Source organism: Pygoscelis adeliae, unplaced genomic scaffold (genome assembly GCF_000699105.1).
Source record: "Pygoscelis adeliae isolate BGI_AS28 unplaced genomic scaffold, ASM69910v1 Scaffold14, whole genome shotgun sequence".
Lineage (NCBI taxonomy): Eukaryota > Metazoa > Chordata > Aves > Sphenisciformes > Spheniscidae > Pygoscelis > Pygoscelis adeliae.
This window is the reverse complement of record NW_008825109.1, coordinates 7,488,843-7,501,099: the sequence shown is the minus strand read 5'-3', so window position 1 is coordinate 7,501,099 and position 12,257 is coordinate 7,488,843. Positions and strand designations below refer to the sequence as shown.

Below are 12,257 nucleotides of genomic sequence, written 5' to 3'. Positions count from 1 at the left end.
CGCCCCATCGCTGGGCTGACCTCCCGGCAGCTTCTTAGCCACGAAGGGCTCTGCTTTCCTCGCCCCGCTGTTCTTCCCTGGGTGAACGATTGCTTGCTAAACAGGCGGCAGCACGGCTCCAGCGACCTGCGCTCTGCCTGCGGGTCCTCCGCCGCTTCCCTTCTCTCTGCTTCCCCGGGAAGTCGTACAAAGAAGTGGCTGGCAGAGATGCTTGTTTACCGTATTGGTTGGTGGTGTGTTGGGGTGCTCAGTGGAAGCTAAACTGCTTCAATCCAGCAATACAAAGAGAGCCTATATATAGCCAAAGACAAAAATGTGCCAAGGGTGGAACACCAGCAACAAAAAGATCTGTAGTTAAAAAAACGTTCGTTGCTTAAAGCCAAGGCAAATGCTTCTGTAAGTCTGTTCTTCACCAGAGCTAAGCTAGGTGAAAGTTAAAATTTTACGTTGTGTGAACGACCCATCTCCATTCTCCTGTGAGACCGGCAGGAGAGCAGGACTGGCCTTCACAGTCAGGCTGGTGTCCTGCTGCCATTCAGCATGGTCAAAGTTGGATCATGTGGAAGAAGGTGCGTGAAGGGCTGATGTGGACATGTAAGGAACAACTTTCCCCCAAACTTTCTTCCTAACCTCTTCGTGGAGGAGTGGGTCTTTGCCTTTTGAAGTGGTTTCATTAAAGAAAATGTTCAATGTCTGACAAGAAGATATTCAGCATCCCATGTACTGAGACAGTTATTTCCTCGCTCCTTTTCTTCTCTCCCCCATTTTTAGCTATAAATAGGGCCCTAGCTTTTAAAGTTTGGAGCTGTCCTGATTTTCGTTTGGTCCAGCCTCATTTTGAAGAGGAATATCTATTTTAATATCTGGTTCAGGTCCTAAGTACTATCTATATATCATAGAAACCATAAAGTGAAAATATTCCAGGAGTGTTGGGCCAAATCATGCAATCCTTAAACTGGCAAGACTTTTGTAAGACTGCATGCTTGGCCCCAGATAATCTTTTGAAGGACTTAACAGCATGGCACATAAAACTTGCTGTGAATAGGCTTTTCAATATTTCAAATGAACAAGTCTCTATTCTGATCTCAAATATGTGGATGAGCTTTGCCAAGTACCTTAAATTCATCTTCTGCACTTACAATAGGATGTGACAGTGCTTTTTTGTTCTTTTGACACACTAAGCAGCATGCACCCAAATATTTGAAATGAGGACAGCAGTTGAAGTCTACATTTATATTGATGAGAAAGATGCCAGACTTACTAACTTAGCTGTAGTATGGTATATTACACACTTAACATAAGATCTAACCTCAGTTAAAATTGCTTGGTAATATTTATCAGGTAATATGATACTTTGGTAAAAGCTTTACAGAAGAAGCCTTAGTAAGAAATCTGGAAGTATTTCATGTCCATATATAATGGGAATGTTTAAATTGTTTCAATGGATCAATTGTATCTGAGATACTACGTATACCAGATAAACACCATGTTACCACTTTTTATTACTTCAAAAAAAATCCATAATTACGAAGTATTTCCTCCCAGTATTTTTGATTTGTGCATATGTAGAGAATAATTTAAGATGCCCGGGTCTTAAAACAGGGTTATCAAAACAATAAGACTATGGTGTTTGTAGTAGTGAATAATATATAAGGTAATGATCAATAGTCCCTTCCAGGGAATACATTTCATCTTTACATTAGCTTGGCTATAAATTTTCCCTATTGGCTTCAACTTGTGCTGTGTTAGATTCATGTGATTCATGCCTGTTATTGATTAGTGCTCAACTATTTTGCGGGAGATGCCAAATTAATTGTTAAAAAAATCCATGAAAGTGCTTTTTTATTGGCCGCGTGAGGCTCAACACATACTATACAGTTATTTTATTATTTCATGTAAATATAGTTTCCAATAAGCTTTAAAAATAGTTACGTGGTGTGCTTAGACATGAAAATTTGCAAAATATATTGAAAATGCTACTCTTGTGTGTATTTTGTGGCTCAGAAAGTAGCATAACGCAGCAGCGTGCTTCTGAACGTTGCTGGATAACTCCTGTGAGATCATTACTGTCTTACATGAACACTCCCAAATAGGAAACAATTTCCATTTTTTTCCACAAGACTGCTAGGTTTATGCAAGGTTTGGCTGGTAGCATCCTCATTGAAGGAGGTAAGCAATTTGCAAGGAAGGCTGCCAAAAAAACCCCAAACCCTCAGAACCAGATGAGCTGATATTTGATACAGACACTTGCTGTACCATGCACGTTGATGCTGATCCCAGGAGCTCTGCAGAAGCAGTGCTTCTCTGCAAAATGTTCTTATCTCTAGTGCACAAATGTCTGTGTGAACTTGCTGTTGTGTGCACAGGAAGACTTAATCATTTATACACTATTACTTAGGTTTAGAATATTTTAATTTTCAAATTTGAGATGAGTAAAAAATAACACACCAGAGAGATGGTTAATACCTAGACAGAAATGTGTGAGACTCTGGACTATACTAAGGATTTTCATTTCTCAAGCCTCTGGAAGATCATACTGTGAGTAAATCTTTCCACATATTCCCGATTCATTGATGCCTGGAAGTAGATCTTTTGGTTCCATGTGTAACATTGTTTTCATCTCACAATTCTGATTCAAATGTATTTTTTCAGAATTTATTTTGGAAGACAAATTTCATAGGTTCTTTAATTCTGTTAATTTTGGAAATCTAAAAACTTTTTTTTTTTTCTTTGAATGTGTTATTTGTCCAAATCAGAATATGACTGAGCTTTAGAGTTGTGTTTAGAAATTATGAGAAAGATTGAGAGTAATCTTTCAATTTGGTATGTTAATGCTATCTGCAATGCATCAGTCTAACAGACACTCAAAGGACTTCACTGTTCAAGTATCGTACTTTAAGTTATATTCATTTGTTCTTCATCTTCCTCCAAACAACTCTGAAAATGGGAAAACACCTTTGAAAATAGCTGCTTGTTGCTCAGGGATCAGTCACATCTGAAAAAAAAATCTTTCAATGGAAACAACATGTACATCGTTTGTTTTTTCCTGCATTTTATAGGTATACTGGAATTTATCAGTATAGCGGTGGGCTTGGTCAGCATCCGAGGAGTCGACAGTGGACTCTACCTTGGAATGAATGAGAAAGGGGAACTGTACGGCTCGGTAAGTTCCTGCTTGTCTTGGGCAGTCATGATCCTCATGTTCTGTGGGAAAAATACTTGATAGCTCCTACAAGCCCCTGTTGCACTAGATGCTGTACAAGCACTGTTTCTGCTTTAAGTATCTTGCAGTCTAATTAGAAACAAGACGCTGTGGGTGGTATAATGAATACGGGAAAGGGAAAAGGTGACAAAATCAGGAATGAGTAATAATGCAGACAGACAACAATTTAGATACAAGCAATGGAGACTGGTGGCCAGAAGACTGGTCACTGAAGACTAAAGGATGTACTGTAAGATTTGTAAACGGGTCCTTTCAGTAGAGACCTAAAACAAGACAAAGTCCCTGCCTTTTGCGTGTAGGCAGAGAGCTTTCTAGGAATTGACAAAAGAAAGTAGAGGGGGCGGTAAGGGGTGGATGAGAAAATGAGAAATAGGAGTGGATAAAAATTATAAAAAGTATAGGAATGAGGGCAAGAGGCTTGGTGGTCTTGTCCTGAAAATTCAGCTGGTGCTCCCTGCGGGATGGCAGCAGGAGTGAGTAATGGGTGTGAGGGAGGAGTAAAACTTGGTATTTCGGATGTGGGTTAGACTGGCAAACCAGCCTACCTGCATATGTGTGTGTGTGTTTGTGTGTATGCAGCGTGACCCTTACCTGGGAATACTTTAGACATCTGACGTGTGCTGGGGTTCATACCCTGGGTAGATCATGGGCAGGGGTCATCTGAAATTGAGCAGGTAACTCCCCAAAGAGTAGAAGGCAACCTCTTCTAGCAGTAAAGTATCAACCTCCAAAATTGACAAGGACTAGAGAAGCAGTTGTATTTGAGGAAGAGGATGGCAGGTTCAAAGGGTAAGCAAATGTCTCAAGTGAAGGGAGGCTGCGTATTCACTGGGGTTCATTAGAAGCACGGAGGAGAAGGTGACAATGGTCGACTGATGGTGAAACGTTGCAAAGAGAGACACTCAAAAAGGAGTTAAAGTGATAGAGAGTGGCTTTGGGTGTAGCTGAAGATACCTGTGTCAAAGGGGAGTAATGGTAACTGGGAAAAGGGTGGGGAGGGAACTGAGTGGGACAACAGTGAGTGTGGGAGGAAACATGAAAAGATGGTGATGAGTGGGTAGGTGAAAACAGAAGGAGTAAAAGGGAAGTCCAGCTTCCATATACGTGATCCATGGAAGAGTGTGAGGAAGCGCGACCAGCAGGGTCCAGCAGAAGTGTTTTTATGGGGGTGTCCAGGTTCAGTGATTCCTTTCTAGTAACATTTTGTGTGAGAGAGGGAAGGTAGAGAGAGGAAGGGGACTGTCTTCTGCGCGAAGAGCAGGCTAGGGGAAGAAGCCAGAAGGTACAGATTGTGACAGTGTATGTGGGAGGCAGAAAAAGAGGTGGTAGAATGAGGGGCAAGGCTGGGATGGAGAATGTGTAGACATGGGAGAAGGGGAGATGTAGAGATGGTGAGAACCAGTGAGTGGGAAAGGCCAAAGAAAAGGGATTTAGCTTAAATGGCAATATGGAGGAGGAGGAGGAGGTTGGAAGGATGGAGAGGAAGAGAGAAAGGGAATGGATGCAATGACAGATGTAAACAAGTTGTCTGTGAGGAGTGAGTAAGCTGTCATAAGTCACAATCCTTGTGCAGCTGATGAATGGGATAAAGAACTGGCGAAGTCATGAGTGCTTTTATGGTTCAGTTAGGCAGCCAAAAGGCAGAACAACAACAGTAATATGAATCAGTAATGTTGATAATCATCAGTAAGAGTAATCGTTTAAACAGCTAAACATAGTGAATCAATTACTCTACACTTCAGATATTCAGAAAAAGAAAATGTGGTTATTGATAGAGCTTAAATGCATAGACCTGGGAAAGCAAATGTTACATCACTTTTCTGTGCAATTTATATTTTGTGTCTGCAATATGTTTGACTGTCAGAGTGAATTACTCAAAACATTCTTTGCTGAAGAAACATGCACAAGAAATTCTTTGTAAATTACTAAGCTCACTGCATTAATAAAATAGTTGTTCCATGAGCAGCAGTTCTAAAGGAGCCTGCTTTCCTAGGGGTTTGTGTCTCACAGCCTGGCATGGGTGTCCCTGACCTTCTGTCCCTGCAGTAACACAAATTCCCCAGCCTTTTGTGTTTCTTGCATGGAGAAAGAGACAGTGTTAGCTGTCCATGCTCACTGGATTGTCAGTTTGCAGGGACTACATTGCTCACCACTCCCAAATGGGACGTGCAAATGATTTCTCTTCTTTACCCTGCCTCTGATTAGTCGCAAAACTGATAGGAACTTAATTTTCTTGAAGACCTTTGCCTCCTGATTGAAACTGGTTGAAAAGCTAAGGAAGGACGGACAGGCAGGCAGATGGATGTACAATATAATTGGATAATCTCTTTTCCCTAAGAAATGACGCTAAAAATATGAAGCCATTCATAATGGAGAACTGGCAATCTATAGGGCCAGAATGCAAAGTTCAGGTTAAAATCTGATGGATGATATGGCTTATTGTCAGCCTCCAGAGATGGGACATACTAAAGAGTGATGGTAATTGAATTACATTACTTCCAATGAAATATAACCTCTAATGGCTACTCAGCGTGATGATGCTTTAAAGCCTTGTCAACACTAGCAATCCTAGTGCCTATATTTCAGCAACTGTCAGCTCTCGTAGAAACACTGAGATAAGCAGGCCTCAGAGCAGATTTTCGTGTAGAATTGGCTGGACATTTTTAAGTGACGGTGTTTTGGTTTTGGTCAAAAAAATGCAATTAATTGAAAATGAAGTTCTCTGATGGGAATAAATATTGCAGTTTGAACCAGAAGCAAGGCACAATCCAGCACAGAATTATCTTTCTGGTGAGAGAGAAGATCATTTTAACCAAAATTAGTTTCGAGACTGATATGTGATAGACTGAGGTTCAAGTATTTCACCTGAGTTAAGCGAAGCGGTCACTTGAGTTGAAGTGTTCTGTAGCACCAGCAAGCTGTCCTTGTGCTGCCTGTGCTGGGAGGTGGGTCCCTCTGTCTTGGTTTCTTCACTGAGGGTGATGAATAGCACTAGCTTTGTCATGGAGCAGGTACACTTACGAGGCTGTGAACGTGTTTTCTAAGGTGGGAAAACCGTTTCCCATGCACAACTGAATAGCAGCCTAAGAAATACCTGGTCCTGCTCTACGTCAACATTGTGGATCTAAGCAGGTGTGTTTCTGCAGGCATTCAGTACTGCAGCACTTGACACTGCCGGAATAGATGCCCCATGTCTATGACACTATCATATTTATATTCAAATTACTGCATGAAAAATATATTGGGTGTGAATCAAATCAGTGACCTAAAAGACTTCTATCCTTCTATATTTGTGTTTGAAACATTTGGCACAGGAAGATTTTTCCCAGCGTATTTGTGGTGCCACTGGAGATGGGACATATGGCAAAGCAGAGCAGCCAGGATGGGTGATCGCTGCCAATTTTTATGAAAGGCAACAGTAAAGGCAGTTTCAGTGTATCTCGATCCAGACATGTTCCTTTTGGCCTTCCCAAAGTGCTGCTTTCCTCCTAGATTAGCTGCCTGATAAACTCTTCCCAACTTGCCACTGTTACAGGAGGCAGTTCCTACTGCATCTTCTGGTTAAAAGAGCACAGTGACTTTCATGCTGCTCTCAGGCAGCAACATATAAAATAACAACGTATAACAATCCCCATCCCACAGATTTAGCCAGGGAAAGCTGAAGATATATGTACGTGGTACTGCAGAGAAGCCAGTGGTAGCTACATAGCGATGACTTGGAGGCTGGTTAGTGACAGCAGCTTTCCCTCCCATCTCTCTCTGTTCCTGCTCTCCCTTTACCTTGCCTTCCCCTTGCAGCCTGTAGCTATGACTCATCGTGTTTCACAACAGCTACTGTGCTTGTCACTGGAGAGGAGGAAAAATCCAAACTACAGATAGGACCGGAAGGGTGTTAAGACGAGACACGAAGATTTTTTTCCTTCCTGAGTGCCAAATGGCTCTTGCCAACACCTTGGGCAAGAGTGTTAGCAAATGTGTCTTAGCCGTGCTTCTCGGTGCCATGCCATGGAGTGAGGGAGGTCTTTCTGATCAGTCCCATGACCTTCATGGGCTGTCCCCACCCTCACACTGCCCTGCACTGCAGCCCTTGGGAATATCAACAGTTGGCACCCACATGGCAGGCCGTGATGTGCTCCCACACCACAGGGTGCCCATTGTTTGCACTGCAGGCTGTCCTCCAAGGTGGTCCTATGCTACCTCGAGCACAGTAGGACCATGGGACACCCTCGCCTCAGCTGCCCTCACTGTCCTGGGCTCTCCTGCAGTAGAGAGCTGTGCTACATCCCACTGCTGGCATCCCCGCCCCACAAATCTCCCATGGACACGGACCTGCCCCACTCCTCTTCTCAGACTAGATATAAAGAAGAAATTTTTTACGATGAGGGTGGTGAAGCACTGGAACAGGTTGCCCAGAGAGGTTGTAGATGCCCCATCCCTGGAAACGTTCAAGGTCAGGTTAGACTGGGCTCTGAGTGACCTGATCTAGTTGAAGATGTCCCTGCTCATTGCAGGGGGTTGGACTAGATGACCTTTAAAGTTTCCTTCCAACCCAAACCATTCTATGATTCTATGAAATGCTGGTGTCTCCATTGCTCCTTGTGTCCTTGGCAGGTAGCAAAAGGCAGCTCAGGTTGGATGCTTAGGAGGAAAATTGGGAGTTGGAAAATCTGGAGCAGCTACAAGGGGAGCTGTGCAGGGGGGAGGAGGAAGGCAGAGGTGGAGATGGTGGAGTTGTTGGGAAAGGGGGAGAGGGCTAAGAGTGCTTGGAAGGACATGGGAGGGGAGAGGCTTCATGTGGCCACAGAGCAGCTGGGACAGAGCCGAAAAGCCCAGATCTGGAGCCAGGGAGGGAGACTCCTCACCTCTGGGTTTCAGACTTACAGGGTGTGTGCAGCGAAGTGAGATTTAGGACTGCTTATAACAAGGTAATAAATTGCTGTCCTTCAAAAAATTAACTGAAAACTTGTTTGTCCCAATGTTTTTGGGACACTAAACCTGCCTTTTGCTCCTAAAACTACGGGGGGAGGGTGGAGGAGAGGAGAGAAGGAGAGAGAGAGAGACAGTACTGTCCTTGAAGAAACATATTTTCCCAGTAAGTGTGTGGAGGGAGGCGATGATATGCCTCTTTATTGTCCCAGCAGGGCTGCACCTGTAGTGTTTTGTGCTTTTGTTTGGGTCCCCATAATCCTGGAAAGACTATGCAGCTACAAAGACAGGTGAACAGAAGGTTTTTCTGACAAAGAAGGGACAATTTTTCATAGTTTACTGAAAATTGCTTGGTGTAGGTAAGGATTTGTTTTGCTGCATTCTAAAAATACCTTTTATGTTCCCGTGCAAATAAGGGAAGGGAATTGTTCAGCCCTTCAAATGGTAGGTCAAGGTGCACGGAAACAACATGAAGAAAAAAACAGGTTGAAGGTGCATTTGGGCCAAGTATATGGTCACTACAGATATCTAAGAATAGGATAGATAAATAAATTACCCTGCAATATCATTCACACTTTCCTGTTAAACACCTCCGATCTAAAGCGATTCCATATGCTTCAGACTGATTTTTTTTTTTAATGATCTGGATTATCTGTCTGTCAGTGTGCCTGTGGCTGAGGTGAGCCTGGAAACAGGACAATTGCAGCATACATTTTTTGGAGGAGAATTAAATGCATTTTCCCTTAGTGAAGATGCAGACTTCTAGGCTGAGAGTGGTCAAATCCCAGGAGGGATAATGGCTACAGCAGCAGGTTTAACACCCTTCTGCTTGTATGTGAAATAATAAAGTGCCTTTTGGTAAATGGTACAAATGGTGGAGAGGCAGAGGGCAGTTCCTCAGGCAGCTGAGTTGCGAGGAGTGGTCAGGCTTTCCGCATGAGCAGCATTGCTCAGGAAAACCTGTCACTCCTGTGACCAAAAACCCGATGGTGTCTTTTAGCAGTAACAATGACTTGTGTCTTCCTTAGTAAATCCACTCTAGGCAGAAGAGTTGCAAGAAGCAGGCCTGTAGCTAATTTGAAAGGGCAGACTTTGAGATCTGAAGAGGACCAGTTCAAAAAGGTGCTTAGGACTCTGAATGTGAAGGAAACTTGAAACTTTGTCAGCGGTGCAGAAGTCCTGTGGAAACTGTTCCCAGCAAGGGTGAAACTGCCGGGAAGGATTTGGAGACTAATAGGCTGTGGGTGCTTGGCAGAGGGTCTGCGAGGAATCAGAGAAGGGTAGGCTGCAAAAAAGCACTTGTCTTAGAGGTGTAGAAGCACAGGGATAAAATGGAAATTGCTGCAATAAAGCTGACTGGGGCCTTGAAACATGTACTAAAATATAAGGCAAAAACTTTTTAAGCTATATAAATGAAAAGGGAACAGGAGTCTTTGCAAACATGGTGTATTCAGGCAGGAGTGTAAATGCAATATAGTCTGAATGTGGCTGCTAACTGGGCTAGCCAGTATTTCTGATAGACTCCTTGGGGTGGTAATACGGGGCTGGGGGATTCCCTGTCGTGTGATGAACAAAGGGAGCAAGGGCAGCTGACACCAGTGTTAAAAGAAGTTGCTATTTTCCCTCCAACCATCCATCCATCCCCTCCCTTTTGCTGGCACAAGCGTTTCTGTTGCTGCCCAGCGAATTGAAGCAGGGAGCTGGAAAACAATCTGGCCAAGCAGAAGGGCTGTCTTCAGCCACAGTGGTTCCCCTCCAGGTCACTGCAAGATGTGGTGCAAAGGTGGGAGCAAGCCCGGGTGAGGAAAGGATTGCTTCTTTCCAAGGCAATGGAGGTGTCTGCCAGCCTCGAGTGTTTGTGGACCTCCGGCTGCGTAGTTTGTGTTTGGCCGGGGGTACGACCTAGGAAGCTGCAGGTCTGTCGGTCTGACCTGGGTTGTGCTCGGGGCATAGGAACACGCTTTTGAATGAAGGAATAGAGGAGGGCCTGAAAGTACATGCAAGATGGGTGTACTGAAGTTGGATGAATAGTTTCAGGCAAGCCTAGTATTTTATTTTTGGTAGGAATTTCTTTTTCTAGAAATGGGAATTATGGTTGTGCTGATCTGCAGGGCAGTGTTAGGTATGATCCAGCAGAAGAGAGCATTTGCTACAGTGGGTAAAATGGGTGTTAGTAGACTTGTATGATAGATGGTGAAAGAACTGAAGAGAAGACAGCAGTGGGGAGTGTTGAAAAGCATCAGACTGGAGTGAAGCTATTAGTGGAGTTTTTATGGATTGGTCCTTGGGCTGGTTTCATTCCCCATTTTTATTAGGGACATTAAACATCTTGTCATAAAAAAATAGTAGTATGTTATTGAAATTTGCGGATGTTGCAAAGCTGGGGAGTATTTTCAGCACAGAAGGCTGCCTTGCAGAAGGGACTTGGTGACCTAAAGTGCCCAAAATATTTACACGTGGGGCTCATGGAGAGCTCTATCGGTGCAACTGCATACAGCACTGGTAGGATCCATTCTAAATGCAAGGTGCAGTTATGGTTACTTGTGTTAAAGAAGATGAATTGAAACAGGAACAGGTGAAGAAAGGGCTTACTGGGATGTTCAGAGGGATGAAAAGACTATCCAATGATAAAGTCTAAAGATCTTGGCTTATTTAGCCTGCAGAATGAAAACTGAGAGAGTACACTCTTGGTCTCTGTAAATACACTGAGGTTTAACGCCAAGGAGAGAAAAAAAGTCCTTGAAATAGAGACAAGAACAAATTGGTTTGAATGGGTCTGAATTTGGATGGGCAGCCTTGCTGAAAGCTCTGGGTACTGTTAAATGGTGTTCCTCTCACGTACCAGGAATTGCAACCCAGTCAGCAAAATGATAGCAAGGTATGAAGGACTATGTAGAAAATAAAGGTCTTTTGAGGTGTGGGTACTGGTATAGGAAGAATTGGTAGGTGAATCCGTACACTTAACACTGGGTAATCTGGGAGAAAGCTCTGTGTGAAATTGAAACTACTGCAGTTCTTACTAAACTAAACTTCAGTCTGTTTTTTAAATCAGAATTTCACAGATTATAACACCTGTCACCAAAGAGGGATGCCTGCTAGTATTGTCCTGTGGGATAGATATTACACTTTTCCTCAGGTCTTTGATTTTCCTCAGAGGACTTCATTCCAGATGCTTACTAGGTCTGAGGATAATTTTATATGAGAAAAAACCCTCGGTGATCTCCTTACCTTGATCTGCAATTCTGTGCTGAACTTGGATTCTCACTACATGCCTGGGACAGGAAAGTGTTAGAATATCTCCTACGTAAATGAGATATATATATGTGTGTGTGTATAAAGCTAAGCTTTTGTAAAGCAAGATCCTACTCGAACCTTAATTTAATGATTTGCTTTCCCCTAATCAAAGATGTGTGGAATTTTGTATTCTTACGAAACCGGGAGATTAGAGGTGCTGCTTGAGGAAGGCAGCCAAGGTGATCTAACACCTTGCAGAAACCCCCTTCCAGAAAGGGTAGTCCTGATTCCCTGCCTCCACTGTGTGCTTCTGTTTCCTTCCTTGCTCTGACACAAGCACACAACTGACCTCTCAGGAGGCTAATTTAGGGATCTAAGGCCATAGAAGAAAGCTTGCCCTTTTTTTTGTAGGGTTGCTTCTCTGCCAGTTTAGCTCCCTGAACTGGCTTGTTGCCTGTTTGGGCAAGGACTAGTGCTCAGTGTAGGATTCAGCTGCAGTGCAGGATGGGAGAGGGGTTGAGTACGGCGCTGTCGGCAGCAGGTAGTTAGAGTGGCATAACTGCATCGCAAAGCCGAATCCTACCCAGTGAGCAAGTGCTGGGCATGTTCAGTTTGAATGTCTTCAGATTCACTTCTTTGCAGCTGTGTAGCTCCCCAGTTGCTGCAGCCCTGAATGTTTCTGGAGCCAGCTGTGTTAACGATACGGAGGTGTGAAAAGGTTCAGCCTCTTCAGTTGATCTGAGAATACTATGTTGAAGAGCATCATCAGGAGTGACATACTGAGATATGCTTGGGGATTATTTGCTGCATCAGATAAAGATCTGATGTGCTCTGTTTGACTCAGGAGCCAGTGGGATGTGAACGTGGCACTCTT

The 12,257-nt window shown here is 43.5% G+C and overlaps 1 protein-coding gene across 1 annotated transcript in view; it reads left to right on the top strand.

Moving 5' to 3' along the window:
* Positions 1-12,257, top strand: part of FGF9 (fibroblast growth factor 9) — a 27,831-nt gene that overhangs the window by 4,670 nt on the left and 10,904 nt on the right. The window contains exon 2 of the mRNA XM_009327770.1: positions 3,060-3,163. Within this exon, the coding sequence (XP_009326045.1) occupies positions 3,060-3,163 (104 nt within the window). The remainder of the gene's footprint in view (positions 1-3,059; positions 3,164-12,257) is intronic.